This window comes from Struthio camelus, chromosome 13, assembly GCF_040807025.1.
Source record: "Struthio camelus isolate bStrCam1 chromosome 13, bStrCam1.hap1, whole genome shotgun sequence".
Taxonomy (NCBI): domain Eukaryota; kingdom Metazoa; phylum Chordata; class Aves; order Struthioniformes; family Struthionidae; genus Struthio; species Struthio camelus.
The window spans coordinates 969979-995413 of record NC_090954.1 but is presented as its reverse complement, the minus strand read 5'-3'; the positions used below and the strand labels follow the sequence as shown (position 1 = coordinate 995413).

The 25435-nt window shown below is 45.5% G+C and overlaps 2 protein-coding genes across 8 annotated transcripts in view; one reads left to right on the top strand and one right to left on the bottom strand.

Moving 5' to 3' along the window:
- The window catches only part of GRXCR2 (glutaredoxin and cysteine rich domain containing 2), a 47923-nt gene that overhangs the window by 8076 nt on the left and 14412 nt on the right, over nt 1-25435 (bottom strand). The window contains exons 3-5 of one of the 3 annotated variants that reach the window (XM_068959694.1): nt 24582-24735; nt 6419-6507; nt 190-281 (exon numbers count right to left, since the gene is read on the bottom strand). The gene's annotated coding sequence lies outside the window, so the exon portion shown is untranslated. Of the gene's footprint in view, nt 1-189; nt 282-6418; nt 6693-24581; nt 24736-25435 lie in introns of those variants that run through there. The other 2 variants (XM_068959695.1, XM_068959693.1) reach the window with 2 other exon arrangements.
- The window catches only part of SH3RF2 (SH3 domain containing ring finger 2), a 64999-nt gene continuing 53321 nt past the window's right edge, over nt 13758-25435 (top strand). For 2 of the 5 annotated variants that reach the window (XM_068959692.1, XM_009678674.2), the window contains exons 1-2: nt 13758-16441; nt 16719-17216. In XM_068959692.1, the coding sequence (XP_068815793.1) occupies nt 16791-17216 (426 nt within the window). In that variant the 5' untranslated portion in view covers nt 13758-16441; nt 16719-16790. Of the gene's footprint in view, nt 17217-25435 lie in introns of all 5 variants that reach the window. The other 3 variants (XM_009678667.2, XM_009678682.2, XM_009678658.2) reach the window with 3 other exon arrangements.

Sequence of the window (25435 nt, the reverse complement as noted above, 5' to 3'; positions counted from 1 at the left end):
GTGTGACAGCTCCTCAAGATACTGGTTCCTGATAGACAACCTAGTTTAGTGTCTAACTGAACCTCTTCTAATTCCTTGACACTCATGCTGCCCTCAGTCCATACTGCAGTTAACCATGACCCAAGTTTCTTACTTTCCTATGGTAAAGCGCTGCTTTAAGATCTCTGCCAATTACCCAGAAACTGATACCTTGCTGGCAGGTACTTTCTTGCTCTGTTAGAGTAGATGTTCGCTCTTCCCGTTCCCAGCTGTACGTATACTTTGGGCTTTTATTCTCTGCTCTCAAATGGAAAGAAATAATATATTTATGAGAAGCATACTTAGCACAAAATGCATCAGCAGAGTAACTGTCGTCTGTCTTTTAAAGATATTGTAATACCTATTTATATCAAGTACACACAGCAATAGTTACAATCTGTCTTCTTCTGGGCTCCCGTATTTCAGTAAACTCCTTCCGCAATTAAATGTGGTTTCCTTGTGCGGGGCTTAAGCTAAGCTTTCTGCCTACATCCTGCTCAGACTATCTTAGTATAATTTAAAAATAGAGCTTTTAAAGCTAAATATTCTCAATAGTTTCATTTATTATGCTTATTAAAATGATTCATTCACAACGTACTAGGAAGAGGGCTCAGAGGCGTGCATATTAATGAAATATGAAGCATCCACTTGGTGCTGGAAGAAAACCTTGTTCAGTATAGGCCTTCCAACCAACATAACAGTCTTTATGCGTTGAAAATGATTTCTACTGTGACAGATGCTGCTCTTGCAGGTTCCTTGGGCCGCTGGAAGCCTCATCATAGCTACATTTAAGAGACGCATGTTCTGCCCACAGAACATCGCGCACACATGGATGGGTAAACATACACAGCCCCGGGTGGGCTCTCTTCATTTCCAAAACACTTTATAACGTCCATCTTCATGTCAGCCTCCCATCCAATCTCAACTAGGAAAATCTCACATTATATGAGAACAACTTTAATTTGTATTAATAAATCTCAGTTCTTCCAGTATTCACCCAAAAAGTTTGATCCGCCCCTTTCCCTCCTATGCACTGTCCGAGTCAGTCCTCAGCATTGCTGCTTTTTCCAAGGTGCACTAGTGATCCTAATTTGACACAAATCATACTTTATTAGATCCCTTTAATCAAAAGAAAACAAACTCCAGTTAAGGTAATCAAACAGGAAACAAAGTTCAAAGCAGCAATGAGAGGACCGGGCGCGAGCACCACTGCAACAACCTGCATGTGCAAGACGAGCAAAGTGACTTCCAGTACTCGCAGAGGCTGCCAGAGCGCAACAAACCCACCATGGCCCTATATAACGTTCCTGTTGGAATGACCCCATCTGCTGCAGTCGTATCAGCCGGGTTTTCTGTTTATGCAGACAGCTTGTGGCAGATTACACAACCTCTGCATTTAGGGTGAAATTCAGGCTTCCACAGAAGTGGAAACAAGATCCTTCAGCCTCGCGTTCCCCATTTAAACCTAAGGCTGGCGCACAGCGGCTGCTCTTCAGGTTGGCTGCAAAGGAATTCCTCACTCCGCCACGCACTTATTTTCCTGTACAGAGAAGTCTTGTAAAGAAAAGATTTTTAAACAGCCTTCTTGTGTTTCTTAGCTGTTTCAAACAACTCAGGCCAACCGCTCTGAACTGAATGCTCCAACCGGGGGACCTTCCGGGCAGCCCTTTCCCCAGCCCCAGGGGCGTTCGCCGCCGGCAGGCGGCCCAAACCCGAGCGCTGGGGGGCCGGGGGCGGCGGGCTGCCTGCTGGAAGCCCCGCTCTGCCCGCGCGCCCCAGCGCCGCTTGCTTTCCCACAGCTACCGCAAGCCTTACTTAAAATACAACAGTTTTGCGTACAACAGTGAAATCCTTAAGTTTCATAATCGAGATCATCACAGCACAATGTTTCACGGTAGACTTTCCACTGTGTTTTAAAGATATCTGTCTTTCGAACGTGAAGGCTTTTCTTCCCCCTTCTGTCCGTGCCAGGAAATACCGAACGGCGCTAGCGGCGCTGCAGAGCAGAGCGAGAGACAGCCCTTGCCCTAAGGAACGCAACACGCCGTTTTAGAGCTATTGCAGTAAAGCAGGGTACGCGCGAACTAGGACAGAGAACAACCATAGCGAACAGGACTTATTCTTCGACAACGTGTTTCCACCTGCAGGTTTTGTTGAGAATTGTTTTGTTGCTCCTTCTTGGGAAAGTACAGGAGAAGTCATAGGCAGTAAAGAGGGACACGGGGAAGCGTTACTGTTTCAGCTGCAGGACTTCCCGAAAGCTTCAGTCCTGGCCCATGGCTCACGTTAAGCGCTCGCAGCATCTTCAGGCAAGCTCTATGGGTGACTACCGGGAAAAGACAAAAAGGGGCCCGAGCCAGCGCCAGAGGCCCCAGAGAAGGGCTGGATGGTTGGGGATAAGGAGCCACGTCAGATCCGAAGGGAGCAGAGAAGCAAGGCAGAGCTTGAAAGCGAGGTCGCAAGTATTAAACTTGTTTCAGTGTGGGAGCAGCAAGTGGAAAGGTTCAGGCCAGCAGTCACAGATCTGATGGATTTAAAGGGGTTGGAGGGGGCTGTGCGTGTGCTGAAGAGGCCAGGAAATAAAAGCAAGAGAGAAAAGACAGTGCATGAAGACATAAACGGAGCTATTTGCTGCTAAACTAAGAAAAAGGTTAAATTTTTGAAGTGTGCTGGGGAAAGAAAAACCTCACTAGCATTTGGACACCTCTTGGATGTATGAAGAGAAAGAAGGGAAGGAATCACCGACTAGTTGTGAGACTCGATGGTGGGAAGATAGTGGCATTAGCACCATAAAGGCGGTGGTGAATACGAGGAAATACCAAACACGCCACGTTAACCGCAACTGACTGCTGGCAAAAGGAGGCTTTCCTCCTTTTCTGCAGCTCTTCTGCGTTTCTCTGCAGCAGGGGGCAACCTGTCCCCAGCTACAGCGAGGAGGGGGCCGGGCAGGGCTGGCACCAGCTCTCCGCCGGGACCCCCAGCCCGGCCCGACTCCCGCGCCCTTCCTGCGGCGGGCTGCGATGCCGAATGCCCCCGCCATAAATCAGGAACATCCTTAAGTTTTGGCCCTTGCTGCTTTTTCTGAAAGGCTCTTACAGACTCTTGTTCCTCGGATGACTAGAAATCTTCTAATTCCCAGCCTGAATTTATTCGCAGCCAACTGCTGCTCGCTTGCTCCTGCGCCAGTACTGCCCTTTAGCTTAAATACCTCCTCGCCGCTGACAGTTTTACCTCCTGACGCTCTTACAGAGAGCAGTCGCAACCTTCGCCTTGCTGAGTTAAGCAAATCCAGCTCTTTAATTTCTTCCCGCAGAGCGGACGCTACGTTCCCGTCAGCCTCCAGCCCTTCCCAGATCCTGCTCCACTTTCAATTTGTTCCTCTACGGCGGTGCGCTGGAACCGCACCGGCGTCCTGTGCCGCTAGCCTGCCCCTGCGGGGATTTCATCCCCCCGGCCGACGGTTGCGATCCCGCTACGCCCCCCTGTAAGGGCAGCACTGGAATTTTCCTTCGTTTCGTTTCTTTTTCACCTTAAGGAGAGCTCACGACGACAGCCTCCTTCCCCTCCGCCCCGGGCAGGGTGCGGGGTCCCCGCCTCAGTTTCCCAAGCCGGGTGCACTGGCTCAGGCTTTGGGTCAAGTTGCTCAGAAAGCAGAAAAACAAACCGCATAAGAAGGGGCAGAGCCAGAACCCCAGCACACAGACAGGAGTTTTGTCCAAGCCAAAGCTGTTCTTCACCGCTTTGGAAGTTATTCACCTGTTGGCTTTTCAGCCTCATCTTCCAGCCCCCTTCTGCCACTCTCCGTTTTCCACTACGCTGCAGAATCACCTCCCAAGCCTGACTCAACTATCATGAGATGCCAGATACCTTCCCACAGCCTGGGGACAGGTCCGGCCAGCCTCGCGCCCCGGGGCTGCCAGCAGTCCTCGTCCCTGCGCCCCAGCCCTCGCCGCTGCCACCGCGCCGGGGACGCCCCCTTGGCCCCCGACCGCTGCGCCCGTCCCGCCTGCCTGCGCTCGGGCTTCCGCCGCTCGCCGTAAAAGGTGGATTTTGAACACGTCGTCGCAGAGAGGAGCGTAACCCGCGAGCACCAAGGACCCGCCACCGCCCGCGCAGAGCAGCTCGTCTTCGCGCGCCTTTATTAACCCGACTCCTGAAACTAACCTAGAGAGCTCCCTTTACCCCGGAAAAATGATATCCTCATATTTCTGATCTCCTGGAATGAGAGGGTGAGAGGAGAAATTGAGAGAAAAATCACGTCCCGCGCAAGCAGGGGGCAGCTCGCGCAGACCGAGGGGGTCACTGGCAGCGCTCCCCAGCCCAGGAGGGCCGGCCACCGGCCACCGGGCTGGCACCTCGTGGGTCTGGAGCAGGAGGCTTGTTCTTCAAACAGGAGGAGACATTTTACCCACCGTTCCCCACAGCGAATTTATTCACAATCGCTGGCAGAAAACAGATGCAACAGACACGAACCGAGGGGTGGGACCAGCGTAAGCAGCAGGGTAATTAATTACCCAGCAACAGGGCTTCAGAATCATGGAAAACATGACAGAATTTGCTCAGCCTTGGGCATGGACGTCAGCGCCGGTGGTCAGACCCGGCGGCAGGAGGCCCCTCTCCCCGTCGCTAGGCGGGTAAAGGCGAGCGACCGCGGCCGCCCCGCGCAGCCTCCGCGCCCCGCAAAGCGGACGGCACGCCGGGGCGGGGGTCAGCTGCAGACCACGGCTACCAGTACAAGAGACCGGCAAATCCACTGCCGCCGGACGTGCTGCCAGGCAGACGACGGCCGCTTTCGCTCTCTGCCAGAAAGAGAGAAGAAAGGGAAAGTCCCTGAAGCCGCAGGCAGGTCGCTTCACTCCTGCTGCAGAGCACAGGGACAAGCACGGGTCTTGCAAATCAAAGGCAGCGGACGCAGGTGATCACCTCCCAGGTGTCCCCACCCAGCGCACACCTCCAGCTTCCGCCGCCAAAGAGCCCCTGCTGCTTCGGTGACGATCTGTGGGGTGCAGCCCGACGCTCCCACGTTCCTCTCAGGGGCTTTTCTTAGTTTTGGGAAGTAGAATAGCTCTGCTCAGTAACTAGTCTGAATAATCAAACATGCCCATCACAAGCTGACGGGCATGGACCTCAACAGGCAAACAAGTGCTGTTCACTCACAACCAGCCCCCCAATCAATTTATTTAAGCGTCTCTGATCCTTAACATCCAAACTTCATGTTTATGCTTGTTACAACAAGGGCTGAAGTCTATTCTCAATACACTCGTTAGGCCTAATGCAAGAATGAATACACAGATACTGCGGTAAACAGTAGTAGCTCTGTGCAACTAGGAGCTAAAGAAAGCCTAATTTCATATGGATTTAGCTCATGGTTAGATTCTCAGATGCTTGTTAAGGTGCAAAGGTCCTCTCTGGTTTGGAGCACTTTTAACATCTCTCTTCTGTGGTCGTTCTTGTGGGCCTAATTAGATCTGAAATAATGTTTGAAGTCCTCTTGCATCATCTCCCTTCACTGAGGCACTAGCCGAGTCTCGAGACCTTCTTTTGTGCCCAGCCTCCTATTTTCACAAAAGTCATAGGATACTTAAAGCGCTGGATGGTTCTACGCCTCGCTAAACTGGATTCACAAGTTATGAGGGTGCATAGTCAGATATAGACCTATACATGTATTTCTATACACACATGCATAAACACGGTGATTTCATAAGGCTCCACTTTCCTGAGAAACCGGGCTAAGGGTGTCTGAGCTTTGCTGGCTCCTTTCTTCCGCTGCACACAAGGTAGGACCTGCAGAGCATTCCTGCAGACTGAAGTCAGTGGGAGGGGAGGACACACGGCTCCTCCAGGAGTGGCTTGTAGGTTCCCTGATGAAAGCCAGCGTACTCAGCACCCACCTTAGCCTTAGAGACTGTTACAAGGGCAGTTAAGAGAAGAGACTTAAGTATAGCATAAAACTTTGAAGTGACAGAGAAACAAAAGCCAGGAAAAAGTTATTTAAAGAGGGAAATTCCCAGAGGTTGAATTTTACCTAAGGAAGTTAACCTCCCTGGGCTCCCTCCTGAGGCTGCTCTAGAGAGGAACGCAGGACAGAACATCATGAAACTTCATTTAGAAAAATACACGTGCACTAGATGGACAACCGAGAATGGTAACAACAGCCAAGGAATGAAAGAAAACATTGCCTCACCATTAGCATTTCCAGAAACATATGACAGTTGCAGTGTACAAACAGGAGCCATGGAAGGGAAAAGGGCACTTCTTGGCTCCTCATGTTAGAGGCATGCCTATAAGTAACACTAGTCTGCAAGGCGATTGAACTACAGTTTGCAGACACCTGTAGTCATAGCAAGTGGTCCGCAATGTTGTACAACACTCTGCCACAAGGACTCAGCTCCCACTATACCTTTCCATCATGCTCTTCTGCTGGGCTCATGAGCAAACTTGCATCCTCTTCTCCAGACTTGCCCCCACGAGTAGCACTGCACACAGCAACTATTAGAAAAACAAACTCAGATTATCAGTCCCCAAATCACTAAGTAATCAAAAGAAAACAAAGCAAATAACTGAACCAACTGCTTCTTAATCTGGTAAAAAAAGAGATATATTTGCAACAGATTTCTTTCCTGTGCAGTCTGCTAAGGACTTTCACTGCCACACTTCCCTTCTGTATCACAACTTTCCACTTCACAGCTAGAGCTGAACTTTCTGATCAGCAATGTTTATAACCTCATTTGCTTCACTAAGTAAGCTATGGGGCATGCTATGGGCCGTGACAGTCGCTATGTTTCTATTGGCTAGACGCACCTGGGAACAGTAAAAGGTGATGTATCGTTGCAAACAATGTTATTTGCATCTGCGTTTAATTAGGTAACTGAAGCCTGACGTTTTCTGAGGTCAGACCTGTGTGAAGAGCAGCTGAGAAGTGCTCAAAGCAACTTTCAAAGGCCTATTAGGCTGCTTCTCAGGTCTATTGCTATTTGAAAACCTTTATTTCTTCTAGTCTTAAAAAAGGAAAATTACATCGCTGCAGATTCAGCCCTTGTTGGGCAAATCCCAGTGAATAGGATTTAGTGAATTAAGATTTAGTGCTTGGTGTTTTGTGATTCTTCACTGTACTTTACAGGAAAAAAAAAAAGATGAATGTTCCAGAAAAGAGAGAGAGACAAAGCCATAGCAGAAGGAATAAGGAAAAGAGGCTGGCAAGCAGAAACCTCCTCACCCCGGCTAGCAGGCAGCACCTAGCTTTGGTTTCAGTGCGGCTAGCACACTGTCTGCTGAAGGGGCCACAGGTTTAGAGACATGATCACACGAAAGGTTTAGCAAAGCTGGAGGCCAGAGCAGCAGTAAGTTGGCAGTTCAGCGCTGGAAGGAAAGGAGGTGATGAACTGAGCTGGAGATGTTTGGCCTGGGTTAGATTCAGGCTCTGTGCACAGAGTACAGCTCATTGCCTGGGTTGAAAGGTGACTGCAGGCCAGAGCCGCCATCTTAAGTAAATGGTGCTTAAGATCCAAACTGCAATTTTTTGAACAGAGGCTATCCTGTGTCCTTCAATCTCCAGGAAGAAACTCCAACCACCAGAACCACCAGACCATGAAGCAGCCTGCTGAAAAGGCTCTTTTCTCCTTCTCTTGTGGCTCTATCTCTCATGCAGAAGGCATTCGGGTTTCCTGTCCGAGGTGGGGTGGCAGTGTGACCCATAGCCTGGCTGTGGCATAGTTCAGAGGGGGTGAGCTGCAGGTTGATGGTTTGCGCCTGCATCCTGCTCTCAGCGTTTCTGATGGCTGAACATCATAACGTGCCCTCCTGCAGGTCTTGTGGACTGCCTTGCTCTAACCTTCCTGTATGCTGCGTGAAGGACCTAGATGCCTAATCACAATGTCCTAGAGTGCACCCTTGAGACCAGATGTTGAAGCTCAGACCTTGCAGCTGCTAACTTGTAGAAGCCAAAGCCTATTTTAGGTCTGGCCCAAAATCTCACGAGCCTGATGTCAACTTTAATCACCTCCATTCCCTTCTTTGGCTGCAGCTGCAGCCTTTGGTATGGAGGAACACACCATGCAGCCACGGGAGGAAGAGGGGCTTGCTATAATTTATAGGCCCCCACATTAAGCTGCTCAAAGGAAAGCTCCTAGTGCCAAGATGTCCACCTTCCTGCTTGTGTTTTCAGGTGCTCTAGCCTGAATGTCCCTGCCTTGAAATCACGTGCGTTCCCTGGCTTTGAACCCCCTGGCCACAGCAGGAGCCCATGGTAGACAGCCCGGTGCCGGCAGCATTTCCTCGGTGGTCACACAGTGCCCTTGCACAGACAGACAGATGACAACACAAATGAAGTCACGCTCGGCACCTGAACAGAACCGCTCTCGCAGAACGCGACAGAAGAAAACACAGCTCGTTATCGTCGCACCTTGCTCCTTAATTTTAGGAGCGGAAAGGTGAACACTGCTGAAAGCAGGGGTCCTTCCCTTATGCAAAGAAAGGAGCCAAGAAGGCAGAAACCCAACAGCTCCAGCAGCCAGGGGCAGCCCAGCCCAGGCCCCTGAGACCTGACCCAGGCCCCCTCGCTGCTGCCCAGCCCAGCTCTTCCACATGCTATTCTTAATGCCACTTCAACAAATGCATAACATTCTGTCTTGGGGGGGCGGGGAAAAAAATTGTATCTGAATTTCATTTTAAAATACTTTTCTATTTCTGGATAGGCACCACACTGCTCCAGTTACTTCAGAATTGGCTGAAGTCTTTATGTTATCCGAGTTCCCGACAGTAAGACTGTAAAAGGCTATTATGTGTAAAATACAAAATTTGAGTGACTGTAAGATTAATGAAGAGCTATCTAAAGCACACACTATTCTTACATAGGTGCAGAAGTCTTCACAATGTTTGGCTTTTATCCAGCAGTTGATACATACCTCACTAAAGAGGCTGCTATTATACATAAATACATACCGTACAGCTCTTAGGTTAGATCAAGGTATGATCCTCAACTTCTCTTAGCAAATACGATGGGTGGTGCTGAATGGTTGTGTTTAACTCCGTCACAATTAACCAAGCCACATCAGTGCTGCGCAGTAGCATGGCTACCTGAGATGCCATGGGATGCCATGATGTGGAAGGGGGTGGAAGCACTGCACAGCCTCTCCAGGACCAAGCTTTGCCAGAGCGTGCAGAAACCCACTGCTGTGCAGGGCCTGCCAATGCCCTGCACGCTCGCAGGCAGGCTCTGATGAATTTTGTGATGGTGCTTGGCATCGCTACGGTCGCCAAGTGAATGACCCTTTGCCAGAGGTGCCTCTCCACCAGGTGCACCTGGCAAACACGCAACGGAAGGGACAGGAGCCCATCCGCTAGCTGCCAAGTCCACTGGTGGGGATTAGTTCTCCCTGGCGACAAAGATGTGGTTGTGCAAGGGTGCAGGATGGTGAATCATGGACCCTGCAGAGTGGAGAGGTGTTCCCCTGCCTTGGTGGCCAGAGCCTGGCTCAGCTGGGCGTGCAGACTGCAGTGGATGCAACCGCAGCAGCTCTCTGCAAGACAGTCGCCCTCTCTGTCAAAGAGATCCCACCACAGGCCCAGGCCGTGGCAGCTCTGCTGTGCTGGAAGATGCTTTGGAGGATTAGGGACACCATTAGTTTTGTCAGTGACAAGGTTGGCTGCAGAACCAGAGTTCACCCTCTGTGAACAGGGACAACATCTACCAGACAGGGATGTTCACAGCAGCACCACAAATAATAGAGTTAAAACCAAAAATGTCTGCGACGTTGTGCTTACTCTTTGCCTGTCTCTCATTGCTGTAAAGCAAGGCCATCAGAGCCAAGGAGGCAGCTGGTCCCCCATTTGACTGCCAGTATTACAACAGGCAGTAGATGGCTGAATATTGGTTTGCGAGTTGGAGAATTTCAGGGAGACTTTTGCTCTGGTCATTCCAGGTGCCTGTGCTATGCACATCCCCGCAGATTCACATTGGCCTGATTATGTTTTACAGCAAGTGTAATGTATTTACTAAATGTGAAGGCTTTTCTAAATTAGTATTAGACCGTATGTACAATATCCATCACTGCAGCTATGTATAGTTGGTTGCCTTGGCCACATTTCAGCCCCAAATGACGCATTGCTCTAGTGGAAGGTGAGCAGCCCCGAAAGCGAACCTGAATGCTGCGGTTTGGGGCTGCGAGGCAGCTGCACACACGGACACCTCGCTCCCCGCGCTCTCAACCTGCTGGAATTTTGGAGGCACAGGTAGGATCTGCCGTTTGCTTCCCTTCAGCGGCAACAACAATAGCTCGAGTGTGTGTTGTGTTTGTGGGTGGGTAGGAGGACAAGCTGCTAGTTTTAAATCTATAATTTGTAGCAGCTTGTAAGTGGCACCCCCTCTCCCTGCCCTCCAGCATCTAAAAAAAGCATAAAAGGTCCCTTATTTCCCTGGAGGAGGAGGAGTGTGGCATCCATTTGCGATATTCTGTTTAACAGAAGGCTTTTTATAAACTCCCCATTGAAGTGCTGTCATGCATTTGCCCTCTGCCAGCTCTATCTTTTAACATACAAACTTTTAACATGTGGCAGTCATGTGCTTTTAATCACAGCTCAGTGCAGAGCCCCACAGTGTCACGGTGGAGCTCACAGTGAGGTGTGGGGTGCGACATTTGTTCCCTAACAACCCAGGGTTGGCTGCCCTGACTTTTTGGGTTGGATGATGGGCCAAAGGACAAAAATGAGGAACATTCCTTCAGGAGGGAACTCCAAAACTCAAGAGGTAAGAGGAAACAGAGGGAGAAGCTCCTTTCGTTTGCTCAAACCACTTGGCCTGTATTGTCATGTCAAGTGGAGCACTCAAAGGAATCCAGAAATGACAGCGTTTCCACCATTCCTGCTCCAAAGGGAACTTCTCAAATGTTCATCATTAGCCTGGTATAGGTTTTTCTGTCCTGCTGGAGAGCAATATTGTAGAGTTTGACTTAAGTGCAGACAACATGGAGCATCCTGAGGGGGTGCAATAGTCACACTAGTGTGACTCCCAGAAGAGTAAAGATAGAGATGCTCTAATGTCTGTAGAGTTCCAGCCAGAATGCTGGAAGACGGCAGAGCACAGCGGCAGTGTTCCTTCTGGTGGTCAAGAGGAAAATCTGTTTTGTTGTGAGAGAATGGACAGCTTAAATTACCACTTTGGCTGTACGACCCAATTGTTTGCAACAGCAGGATTTTCACTAACTGTTTTCCCATGGTCAATTGTCCCTCAACATAGAAAGTGTATTATATATATGAAATGAGTGAAGCTTCCTATTTCTTATAACAATCTCTTATCTTTTATTAACTCTGTCCAGGTAGCTATAGGAAGAGCAAGCAAATTAGTTTTAGTATTATAAAAACGCCTCACAATATGTAAGGTCGTGAGCATAGCAAAGCTGTAAACAGAGGTTATTTGATGTAAATGCTCTTCCAGAGTTTGCTGCTGGTTGCTTTTATGACCTTGAAAAGTCACTCTACCTCTGTTCCCCCCCCCCCTTTAAAAGGGAGTAATTCTATCCACCTTTATGAAGTTCTTTGTGATCTTTAGCTATTAAGTACATAGGCTTGTTTATACGTTAGTGTATCATAACCACAAGAACTGGAAAGAGTCAACAATGTCAAAATACATCAAATTCAAAACTGATACAAGGAAATCAAACAGCGTAATTATGCTTTGGCGCTCCCAGCCACAAGCTGTTACCTAAAGCCAAAAGATAAACTGCATGCACCCAGGTACATGCAGAAATCTCAGATTTTCTCTGATAGAAACTAAGCAAAGAAAGGTTTAAAGCAATGTGGTGGGATGGAGTAAGGGGCTCACATGACAATTGCCTTGACAGCCTTGAGAAAACAGACCTAATGCTTCTTGCAGTGACATATCTCACTAAGTTTCAAAAGTCAGCAGCAAGCAACTCAGCTGTAAACCTTCCTTCTTTTCTGAAATGACACAGTTCACTTCAAATTTTGCACTGTTTGCTGATAACAGCAAGCCTTTTTCCTTGGAGGAGCGAGTGGACAAGTTCCTACAAAGCTGGGCACGTTCAGCCTGTCCGCAATAGTTGACGCTTGTCTGGGCGGACAGAAACTCTCACTAGACAATGCAGCTCCTGAGGAGACAATGGGGACAAAGTATATTTGCTGTTTGGTTTGGAATTTATTTGAGCTGTTTTCTGAAAGAGTGAGCTGAGGCGATGGGTGAAAGGCCAAAGGACCCTGCTTCTCTGCAGATAAATGAATATACATCCGCTTCTTGCTGGAGTAAGGACAGGCATACCAAGCAGAATGACTATTTCTGCTTTAAATGTTGTTTCCCCAATTTCCAGCTTCATGATAAACCACTTTGATTAAAACACTTTAGGAATATGTATTTCATGGGCTTCATTCCTTCAGTACAAGGCAACCATTTGTAAGTTGAAGCCTCACGTAGACATGCAGAATGAGGCTGGAAGCAGGCCACGTGTGGCCATGCCTAGGTAGGGAGTTTCGCCCACAACAGCACGCCGTGCTTGCAGGAGGAGCAGCAGCATTCAGCATCCTACCAGGCTAAGCACACTGCTGGACCCAGCCTTCGAGTTAATTACAACATAAGCATCAGAGACATTTTTAAATGAAAGGGAAGGACTAGCAGCTTCTAGCTCTGTCTTTATTTGTTAATTCCCAATTATGAGACCCATTGCAAAGGGAGAGGCGGTGGCAGATAACACAGTCCAATGGGATGGTCTGAGCATTAAGTGGGGAACCAGGAAAGCCTCACATGCTAATCCCAAATTGGACGTTGATTTGCTATGTGGCCTCATCTCCTGAATTTCCCCATGTATAAAATGGGGCTGTTACTTAGCCTGAGGGGTGCTCCACAGATGAATTAGCATTTGGAAAATGCTTTGAGGATTTAAAGTGTTATATAAATGCTAAGTGTTAGCATCGTCCTTTTTTTTATATTGCACTAGAACCCAGAGACTCCAATCAAGATCAGAGCCTCACTGTACAAGGCAATTTAGAAAAAGGGTAGGTAGAAAAAGTCCCTGTTCCCCGCTTCAGAGAATTCACAATCTATATATATAGCAGATATAAGGTGGGCTAGAATTACTATCAAATTCAGGGGGAAAAGGTTGTCCAAACTTTTAGCATATAGTGACATTCTCAGGCAATGAAAACCACTGCATGCTTCCAACCACAAAACATTTCGCTGAAGAGAATTAAGAAGTCTGCACAGGCCCTCAGCACCCCGAACGCTTCTGAGTCATGCAGTCCGGTCTTTGAGAAGCTGCGCTCTCAGAGTGCCTCGACCCCGAGGCAGCGAGCGCACTCAGCACCTGCTGACCTGCACCCCGGTTCAGCGGCGCTCAGAAGGGACCGTGTGAAGCGTTTGAGCGAAAGGAGCTTGATTTGGCTTAGTAATTTGCTGTGGACTACAGAACTATATGCTTTAAAATATAGATAATTCTTTCATGTGCGCATTCAATCCTGTCCATTGTTCTTACAGTACGACTAAACCAGATTAGGAGTTACTTAAGGTTTACGAAAAATTTTAAAAGTACTTACAAAATAAATTTGATCATATATTAGCATTAATTGATATACATAAAAACAACTCATCGAATTAATTTCCTATTATTTCTCAATTATGAGATCTTTCATAATTTTATTTCACTTCTAAGCAGACAAAAATACAACATGTAAGTATTAATCACAGAATGGAAATAGGGAAGAGAATGCGAAAAAGAAAAAACCCTCAAAAACTTTGGTGTCAGTATACTTTATGCCAAACACTGTATTTAAAAATGCCACTACATTAGATGATGTTATTTTCAACATTGTTCATTAAAAAGTTTGCACTCAGTTGGCCAAGCACAAATCAACATATGACAGACTACAAAGAAATACCAAAGTAAATAGAAACCTGAGATGAAACAGAACGGAGTAATTGTTTTTTGCATTATCCTGAAGACATCTGTCAACGTTTTAATTTAGCCAAATAGCCACCATTTAAAAAAAAGAAAATACAACTTCTTTGTTTCAACAAAACCACATTGTGCAGGGAAAAAAGTTTTCAAAAAAACATATTAACCAGCTCCACTAAGTACGTCTGAAAACAGTCCTTCCAAAAAAAAAAAAGGCGGCAAGTACGTCCTTTGTGCAGAAAACCAGATGATTGCATTATCCATAAAAGGAACAAACAGAAATACTTCATTTAGATTTAGAATCTTTTCCTCTCACTTGGAATATTTGTAGTACTTGTATGTTGTAAACATGCAATTGAGCTATGGTAGAGGTTGCGAGGAAAAACTATCTTGGCTCTTCCCTACATCTACTTATCGCTCTTGTTAGGCAATACATCAGTATGTATGAGCAAAGACAGACATCTAGATAGGAATGCAGCTGATAAAGTGAGAGACATTATACCAGCAATGCACATTACAAGATACTGCGAGATTCCTCTATGACCTTCCCATTCCATTTCCAGACAATCTGTTTCATTGTGTCTCCAAATTAGGAAGCCCTTATTGTTCTGCAAGGCCTTATTGAGCAGAAGCAGCGACGTGTTCATTTCAAAGGCATATGCTATTATTGTATAGGGTAGTGAGCAGCCACCATTCTCTCAGAAAAGAGGTGGCAGGGACAGCAACGAGCCTCTCAGATGAACGGTGAATACCTTATATGCTAAAACCGCACAGATTTAAATATGCACATGGATCCCAGCCTGCACGGAGAGGACTCACGGTAAAATAACAGCAATAGCAGAAGTCCACGGACTCACTGTCATTTCAGACTCGAAATACTGTTGGAAAAGTAAAGATGGATGTGAATAGCTGCCATGGAAAATAAATCTCATAAAAATCCACACGCACCCTGCAATACCTGGGCCGTGAAAACCCATGGCAGGCTGAAATGGGAGTAGTTCTGTCCCTTTTGAGGTGAGCAAGCATGTGCGAATACTGTTTGTCGTGGTGAGACCTGGCTGTATTTGGCACAGAATTGTAACCATCACACCTCAGCACAAAACAGGCTAGCTAAAAAGTGGGTACCGGCCTGGAAGCTCCTGGGACCAGCTGCTCCATCCCCCCGCGATGATGCTGATACTCTCACACCGTGTTAGCCTCAGCCTTGCTAACAAACGCAAGATTTTTTTCTTCCTCTTGTCTTACGTAGCTGTTGTTGCTTAGTCAAGCATTGACAAGAACGAAGCTTTCAAAGCGGCCTCTCCCTTTACCAAGAAATAGGCTCGGTCGCGTGCAGAAAGGTGAGCTACTACAGTCCAGCCTCACGCGTGCTACGCAGATCCCGGTAACCCCACCAGGTCAGAACAACAGATCAGGACCGGGAACTCTGAGCAGCAGTTCCTGGGAGCCAGTCAAACAGCGAAAGGGTGAACAGGGCTGTGCAAGTAAGTTGATCTTGCTCAGTGAGTAATATATGTAGTTGAAGTTTTCAGTAGAGCTGCAACCTGGGTAGAGAGGGAGCTGTTATCTCCCGAGCTGCGCACAGCTCATCTGTCGCAGCAAGGTCACAAGCGCACGGTTAGTGGTACTTGCAAGAACTGGCAGCGTGTTCTGGCTTCTTTTCACACTGACATTTTCAGAGGCAAGCTTAATAAATGAATGCTCCGTTATGCTGCTCCTAAGACCTGCTCATTGGCGGCGGGGGGGGGGGGGGGTTGGGGGTGTCTCAGTGCATATCACCTGGGATTTCTAGGCAAAGTACCCTAGAACATCTTTGTGTTTAATGTGGGCAAATGTGCCACGCTGTTTTCAGAAGGGAGGCGTCAGTGAGGTCAACATTTGTTTTAACACTGGAATGGAAAATATTTCTGGTAAACAGGCTCTCATTAGATTGCACAAGCACACAGACGAAAACGCAGAAACACTGAGTCTTGTCTGTGTGCTAAGGAAGTATACTGTTTTCACAAGTCATGACTTGAATCCAGAAGTTGTATATGTTTCAATTTAAACCAGCTTGCAGTTCTTAAAGGAGCTAAACAGGTTGAGTGACTTCACATTGTGGGAGGAATAATCTTCCTGGGTTGCTTTAGAGACTTAAGGCAGCCCAACCAGGTGAGGATGTCACTGCAGATCTCCTAATGCCTCTCTCCCAGGTAAAAAAGGATAGTATTTGTGTTTAAATGACTTTTTATAGAACTGCTGTCAAAACTGGTAGATAGAAAGCTTAATTAGGACTGATCTTAAAAATGAGACAATGTGTAGGTGTATGAGGGACTGTGTGCAACAAACGGCTGCTTTAAACTAGAGCTGAGAGTAAACAGGTTCAATCTGATGTTTATCAGAGCATCTTATCTCCTGAGCTGCTAAAATTTTTACTGTACTGTCAATTATGTTCTACACAACAGAGAGAATTAAAGAAAACTTTGCTTACAGCATGAGTAAGAAGGAACATACCTGTCCTGTTTCAGTCATCTCTGCTTTGGAAGGTAGGCATGAATCAGGTTACCTCATCAGAGCTACAGTTATTTATCTGCCCCAGCGAACAGAACCTGGGTCTCTTCTGCATCTGGCATGAGTCTGAACACAGTTCTTCTTGCTAGTACTGAATCATAAATGACTCACTTCAAACTTGGATGTGAGCGCAAAGTATACATTTGCAAATTGGCTCGTGAGGCACTGCTTTGCAATGTAGGTGGGATATATTACATACTGTAGCAGTCAAGTTCTACTCTTTTTTTTCCTCCTCCCTTTTCCTTCATGCAGGATGGTTCTCTGAGCCTAGGATTTTGGTGTCATTTTCGAGGTGCAGAAAGAAGTCTCAGCCTGCTCTGGTGAATGTATCATGTGGATGTCTCTGGCTCTGCTTGTGACGAGAATTCTTCGCTAAAGATGGATGATTTAGCTTTACTTGACCTGTTGGAGTGTCCTGTGTGCTTTGAAAAGCTAGACGCCACAGCTAAGGTGCTACCATGCCAGCATACTTTCTGCAAGCCATGTCTGCAGAGGATCCTGAAATCCCAGAAGGAACTCAGGTGCCCGGAGTGCAGGACTCTAGTCCTCTGCAGTATCGAACAGTTACCGTCCAACTTGCTCCTAATTCGTTTACTGGATGGTGTCAGATGTGGACAGAACGTTACGAGGTTTGGTTCGATCCAAAGATCTGGGGTCCTGTCCTCCCCTGCCTCCATCAGGAGAGTCCCGAGAGGTTTACAACTTAATCAATATAGGCTGGCACCAAATCCCAGGATCCACATGGAAGGGGTAAGGAGAGTCCACGTTTTTTACCATTTCCATAAACACAGAAAATTATATTATTGTATGCCAAGAACTATGAAACTTTGATTTTATTAATTTTGCAGAGATGTTTTAAGTAAGAGAGCTCGTTCGTTTGTTTGCCAATCTGGCTGTTATTTCCCTGTGATAATTTGACTATTTCGAGTTTGTCACAACATAATTGCACTGACTTTCAAGCTTATTCAAAAACAACTTTCCTTTTCCTTACAAAACCTTCACAGCAGCTGTGGAGTTTTCAGGTGCTTCCTGACGATCAGGGGAGGCATTTTAGATGCTGCAACTTTCAGGCAATATACTGATTTTTGGTTGACAGGAATTAAGTCAGTAAGTGCAAAGCTGTAAATGTTAGAGGTGGAGAAGGGTATTTCACTTCTCTGAGCCTCAGTTTCCCCATCCTTTAAAAAGGAGGGAGAGGACATAATGACACTTAAATCCTTGGCAAAACACTTTGAGATTAACTAATGAAAAATTTGAGACTTGAGTTCCTAGTCATTTTATCTAGGGACTGATGTACTAGGTTAATTTTAAAATTCTAAGTTGTTTCTGTCATTTTCTGTAAGAGTACTAAAGCTTTTCTTAACTAATTAAGTCATGTTATTAGACCTTTTAAAGCAGCTTGACTCAGTGAATTTGGGGTGAGATTGACTCATGGTTTCATTTTACTTGTATTATATTCCTGGAATTCCACTTCTTCCATCTGAAGTATTCTTTGTGTAAAGTCTCTACAAAGCTTTTTTTTCATAATAGTCAAACGTGTAACTCAAATGATTGTTAACTCTCAGAGCTTTTTTCAGAACTGCAGAGATATAAACCTACAGACAAATATTTGCCAGCATAATATAAATGTACATATGTGCATGTGTTGTTGTACAGAAGTACCCACAGTAAAGCGTACTGTACCTTGAGTACAATCCGGTGTATGTATCCTGAGGAATCTTTGTGGGGTTGATAAGTCATCTTGGATGTATCACACACAAAAAAAATCTATCTTTGGAGCTCAGGTCTCAGGTTTTCCCATTAGAAAATGTGGCAGTGTGGCTCTGAAATATATGAACTAGCGTCCCTTCTAGTGTGGGCAGCAACGGCAAGCGCAGGGAATTTTTTTTTTTCTGTCCATGCCTCAGTTCCAGTCCAGTCTTGGTGGCGCTCAGTAAGAACAATGGTGTTATTTTTATTCCTGTTGCAGCCCTTACCAAGATCCTCTGCTCCTCTCATTTTCATATACTGATTTTTTTTTAGGGCAGGGCAGAAGCACAGTAAGGCTCTAGGCAACACAGGTAGGCTTGTGCCCTTCGTGCTGCGCATGACTGCCTCTGCAGTAAGAGAAGCTCAGAGATCCCAGGATCTCTTTTGTTGGGCAAAAGGGGAAGATATCTGCTGACCTGCAGCTCCTGCTGAGGAGACCTGCCTGACTCGGTAGCTTATGAGTACATAGGGTTATGTCTCCCTGTGCGTTAAGGGAGTGCACAGGCCAGATAAGAAGTATGAGAAAGCCGGCCTGGAAGATGTCATCCAGCTCTCTTGCATGCATCTGTGCGGCCAGAAATTATGTTTTAACTTAGATGAAACTTTGCTCAATCCCCAAAGGCACTGAGCAATGTTCTTTAGGTAGTATTCGGGGAGTAGGGGAAGATGGGAGACACAGCACAATAAGGGAACAACCTCCTGTTCACATTATCATTTCAAGTGAGAAATGACGGTGGGGGGCAGCAGGGTGGGTTACAGGTTAGCTAGCACCACAGACTGGAGATATCCATCCACAGAGTAGCAGCAGATGAGTAGTGGCTGCACAAATTTCCCTCGACAACAGCCCATACACGTTTCTCATCCAGAAAATGCCATGTGGCCCTTCAGCCTCCATTACCAGCTGACCTGTGCCCCCTTCATTAAGGTCTCCAGCTCCTGTGATAAGCAGTGCCATGGCCAATTAGGCATCTTTCTGATATAAAAGAGCTCTCCACTAGGAGCTAGAATAGTTGCTAATGCGGTTCATACAAGGTAGGGATCATCACACAGCAACATTCAGTCACTATTGCTATGGACCGCATTCAAGGGTTGTAATTTTCCCAGGTGGCTCCCCCAAGCCCAAGATAAAAAGCACAAATGCGCTCATCTTTTTTCCTTCTCCCTCACACATTTCACATTTCTCTTATTAGTTCTCAGGACGGGTAGAAACTTGTTATTGATATTATATATTGGTGAAATTTATCCCCAAAACATTTTAAGATCAAACTCTTGAGAATCAGCAGAAATAGTGAGGACAGAGCTCTCAACAGCAGGACTGTGATTCTCCAGAGCAGCTCTGTCTAGCTTTAGTGAGTAACACTGAGATAGTCCTTTAACTTCCTATGCCTGTGTGACAAAAGGATATAGAAGTTCATTACACTGAAATGCTCTTAGACTTAATTAGTTAATTAATTATAAAACACTCTGAAATCCTCAGCTGCAAGGTGAAGAATGCTACAGGTTAGTCACATTTTGGTTTTGCTGGTTTTAAATACATACAGAATGGACCACACATTATTTTAGCTGCTCCACTGGGATATTAAGGCAGATGTACCCTTCATTGAACTGATACCTGGTAATACGCAGCTCTTGATCTGGGAGTAGCAAGGAGTCATCTTGGAAACGCTTGCGGTATAAAGATTCAAGGAAGTAATAAGCGATGGCTTGTCTTTCCTCACAACGTGGAGTCCTTGAATTTAAGTGTTTTTAATCACTGAAGTAATCTGGATAAGCAGAGGCCTCCAAACAATTTGGACTTAAGAGTAGATACTTTTGTTGCAAACAAAAGAACAAAATGGTACTAGATTTTCAGCAAATAAGTAGGGAGGGTGGTTTCGTGGTCACTGCACTTACAAGCGCTGGGGGCATCTGAAGAGCACCCTCCACCTCTCCGTCAGACTGGCTGCGAGAAGCAGCTGAAACACCACAAACAGCGCTCGGGCTGGCTCCAGAAAAACTGTGGCTGGCTGACCTCCCACGGGAGGGTCTCTTAAGAAGTTAACGTTGGCAGATATTCATAACATATCTTAAGATTTTACAGGACATTAAAGGATCCTTTACTAAAACCCACTGATATCTTTCCATGCGCTTAAGACCTTCAAAGTCCAAAACCCTACTGTTATTATCATTTAACAAGCACAAAGACATCTTCCAAAACAGCAGTCTGGTCTTACAGGTATTTTTAGATATCTTTTGTAGCAAAGTAAGTTTAAGATTCTGACATGATAGCTCTTTCTTCTCACTTCCTCTTCAAGGCTTTGATAGCGTTCGTGAAATGACCCGATTACCAAAAAATTCCAAAACGGGGAAAAAAAGTGTTCAATGATAAGTAGTAAAATCTGCTGGCCAGATGCAGAGAGGACTCTTGAGTTTCTTAATTTCAGCCTAATTGTTTGCACTCAAATGATGCGTTTTAGTGATTCAAGTAATTGCCTTTCCTCTGTTAGAGATGTCTGAAAAACAGCTATTAGTTCCTGTGCAAAAGAATAACCCATTGCTAGAGGAAACGTGGGACTACTTTTCATTTCTGAAACTTCCCATTTGATGCAAAATAACGCATGCGGTACCAACAGCCATTTTGCAAACATTATGTAGAACTCCTAAGCAGTATTATTAACGTTCAACCTTCCCCACCCAGTCTCTATCCTCGCATAGCTGTATGCACCGGGAGACAAACCCACGCACCCACAAGCCCACTCTGTCGTTTCGTCTGCTCCCCAACACCTCCCCGGTCCTATTCCAATCTTTTATCTTTCCCCGCTGTGCAGACAGCACATTCCTGCAGCGCAGTAAACAGCTCTCTCCCCGTTCTCAGCAAGCAAGCCGCTGGATCTGAGAGCAGCGTTCGGCATGTGGCAAAACTGAAGGAATTAACCTCATCACTGCTTTTGCAGTGGGGTGCATATTATCTTGAAGGGGATTTTATTTTTTTTCCCCAGCTCCAAGTGCACATAGTCTTTGAGACAGTAGCTTTTGGGGGGGCACAGAATTCATTATTTAGTCTAAAGCACTGCGCTCTGTGGACTTGACCCAAAGCACTCTGAAACTGACGGAAAGGCCCCAACTGGAATGAATGGCCTTTAGAGACAATCCTTCATTTCATGCTACAAATATCTACTTTTTTTCCAAGAAAAAAACTGTCAGAACAACTGCCAGTCCTGCTCCACCACAGTTAACACCACCACAGTTGCTTCCTTGCGTGCACTTAAATGCAGTACCCGTCTACAACTGCATTAGAGGGTGATGTGATCTCCAGCGAAAGACTGCCCCTATTTGCATAGAATACTAATTATCATTAATACTATATACTACAACATACTACAAAGCAAATGAAATTTTAGAATATGCACCACGCTGCACTGTAGCCAGATATATCATCAGAGGTAGGATACAAGACATGTTTTGTTTTCAGCGAAGAAGTTAGTCTATAAATAAATTTCCTGTACTCCATGGAACAGAGAAAATCACAAGTCTGACCGAAGTCTTGCCTCTCAGCAGAGATGCTTTCTTGCCAGCTTGCTGCTCTTCATCCTCATGAGCTTGGGAGCATCCATGAAGCCAAAAAATAAAACAAATCTCACTGTCATCAAGCAAGCCAAGAGTTCATATGATTCCAAGTGTAGCGTGCAAGCAGGAGCCAGTGCTAAATTAATATTATCAGTAATATAAGCTATAGGCTGCAGTCAGGAATTTCACAGAGACAGTCCTAAAAAACTTAGGGAATATTTTAATTACAGCCCATCCTAAATTATTTCTTACCTGGTAGCATTTCAATTACCTCTGAATGTACTTCCTACTTACTAATATAGGATGGGTGCATTCTGGTTGTGTATATATGGACAGAGCAGTGTATAGCCAGGATATAGCTGTACATGTACAAAACAGTATCTGAAGGACACGGAGGAAGTGCAGCCACTTAAAAAGAATTGCACAAAGACAAATTAGCGCTGCCCATTAAACTATTCCAGAGAAGTCTCCCCAGGTTTTAAGATCTTTAAAGTCTATGCAGAGAGGACAAGACGTTGGATTTTTCAAGATCTCCACGTAACACACTGTCTGGAATTCAAGAATAAAAGGGTTTGCTAGGAGGTGAATGCGTAAATAATTTACATGAAATCCTTTGATCTCTTAAGAATCTCCCCTAGCATGTGCAAGATGTGGTTACTTTTTACTTTAAAGTATCCTTCTTATCTGGCTTCAGCCCTAGTATAAACTACACATGATTTTGCCATTGGTGAGAAGAACAGAAACATGCTGTGTGCTAAAGTGTACATAAAACTCCCATACCTCCCTGATGAGCAGCAGCCCGAAACTGTATCCTACACACAGTTATTATCTGTCCAGGCCACTAAACAGCTATTCGGATGAGGACCTTTGTAATGGAACAAATACAGGGGCAAAGTGAGCCAGAGGAGAAAAACTCAGAGTATGAAAGTTTGCCCTCGGAAAACACAAAACATACCAATTAAACTGTGACTTATGCTATTTTCTCTTTGCATGAACTGAGTGCTGGAACATCCCCCTCCAGCATTTTATGGGAGATAGACAGATACCTCCTCTATTGGGATAAAAATACGCTACACTCCAACGTCGCCACCTTCACATAGACATCTATAAATAGTGACTGTGCCTTGATATTTTCTTCTCCTCCAGAAACATCTCCAACTCCTCTCTCAATTTGACAAACAGGATTTAGACTGCTGGATCTTTCTGAAATCTTTTTCAAAGAGACCTTCATGTTTGCACCTAGCAGGAGCAAACACGTTTTCTGACCCACTCGCTGTGCAACATCCCTGGCAAAGAAACAGTTCTGGTGCAGTCGCAGTGATGACTGAATGACACGAGTCACATCAGGCTTGGGCTGGACAAGTGCTGAGCATACATTGCAAACAAGGGGTCTGCTACAAATACACATTCACTCTGGCTTAGGAGGTGGCACAGGCTCCTTTTCCTCCGAAAGGGGGAAAGCAAGCTCCTTTTGCCTAGCAGCTGCTACAGGCAATGGCTTATGCACCAGGCTGTTGCACTACTGAGCACATACCATGTCCAGCTGATCCAGCAGCTGTGGACAGAATGGGTTTCTTTTGCTAAAAATTTTGTGTGGCCTTGCAACCCTCTGGGAAAAAAGGATTTACCCCAATTCTCCTCCACAACTACATCCTATCAGGATTTGCCGCATTCTAAAAAACAAGCTAAGCGTGCTTTGACCAATTGTTTCCCCACTGCCAGCTTGCACCTTCTACAGATTTATCACTGTATGCATTTTTCCTCTTTCACATATTGTATCTTATTAGCACATATTGTATCTTATTATCAATATTAGCATATTGTATCTACTGTAAGGAGACAGTCGGTCCCTTCAACAGTGAGTCTCTGACAATATGCACCCCAAAAGTGCAGCAGATTCAGCAACACAGAAACAAGAAGCTTTATCATAGCTATAAACATTGCTGCAGCCATTGAAAACCAGTTGGTGTTGCACCCAACATGGTATCAAGCCCGTTGTTCGTTTTTATTCAAGAGGGGAGTAAGGCAAAACTTCAGCCTCACAGTTAGGGAATGAGGATTATTTCAGGTTCCTTGTGAAAAAGCTTGAAAATAAAACTGAGTTTTGATTAGGAAGAAGGATGGAACACCCAATTTCACTTAAAGCTTGAGGAGCCCCTTTGATATCCAAGTCAGCAGGGATGAAGTGATAGGTGATTTTTGCACAGAGCGTTGCAATGGGTGTGTAATAGTCTTACAACGTTTAAAATCTGTGCTACGGTTACCAGCAAACCCTCCTCTGTGTTCTCAAGGGGTGAACAAGACTCCTAACTAGTGAACCTGTCAAATAGCAGCAGGCATAACAATTCCTTGGTTGACCTCATTATTGGTAGTTTGGAAATCCTGCAGTGGTATTTATCTTTCTTTGTCACAGATCAGCTCACAGTTGGTTCCCTACGAATTGCACAAAAGTTGACTACTATTATTAATGACTATTTCCCAGCCGTTTACTGCTGTCCAGAAGCTTCCTTACGAACTCTTGCTGTTTAGCATTAGAGTAATTCTGACATGGCTCTACATGACAGGAGCAGCAAGATTCCTCTCCAAGTGAATCAGGAATACAAATGGAAAAGGGCTGGTCTAAGGTGATACTGCGTGGCAAGAAAACGCAAAACGACCTCCACTGTTAAATATCAGGAGCCAGTTTCCCTGGTTTTACAAAATTAGGTACTGAAGTGCAAACACATAAAAGTGTTTTAATTTGTTACCAAGGCAATGAGTCAGACTCAGATGGCAAGTCAAGAATAGAATAACAGGATTTCTGCCGTGTAGTATGCTCACCTTTTAAACATTGCGGTCAGTGAGGAGGCTGAAAGTCTGAGACTCTTCTTCCTCTCTCTGCTGAACTTTCCCCGCCGGTAGCTAGCCCCCACTAGCCATCATCTTGAGGACCATGAAGCTCCAGTCACTTGGACTGATTTTGTAATTTTCATTTCTGAAGGGAGGGAGCAGGAAAAAGGCATATTCATGCTATTTTTCTAGTAGTCAAACTCCATTTAGCATCAGGACTCCGCTGTGCAAGACACTGTACAAACGAATAAAGAAACATGCTTTTTTTTTTAAAAAAAAAAAAAAAAAGCACTTTTCCTCAGGAGCTTGTAAAGTGGATATTTGAGCTTACCGCTTCCCTTGATTTGGGGAACCTCCATTTTGTTTTGATGCCAGAATGGGGGACGCAATTTAGGGTTCTGTTTTAAAAAGAGATAAATATTTATCCTTTAGAAATCAGATCAACTTAAGAGGCTTTATTTTGGGTCCCAGACAACTGACGTATCCAGAATTTCTTATTAGCTTTGCAGAGAAGAAAAAACAAGACTGTTGGGAAAAAACATGTTTGCTTGGATCTTGTGTAACGCAGTTCTAGAATCTGTCTCATTTAGGAAACAGAAATACAGAAAAGAGAAGAGCGGCTTTTTTTTCTTACTCCAGGTCTGGATAAGAGTAAATACGCACAAGACCTTGTAGACAATGAGCTCTCTAGTCTGGAAGTAGTGTTGACACAAGGCCCAGTAGATCATCAGTTTCATTATGATTATTAATTCACCATCAAAAAGCCTGCTAAGTGCAGGCTACAGGGTAATGGAAAGACGTACCCTCATTAAGCACTTGCCTGAAACAATATGAAACCAAAATCT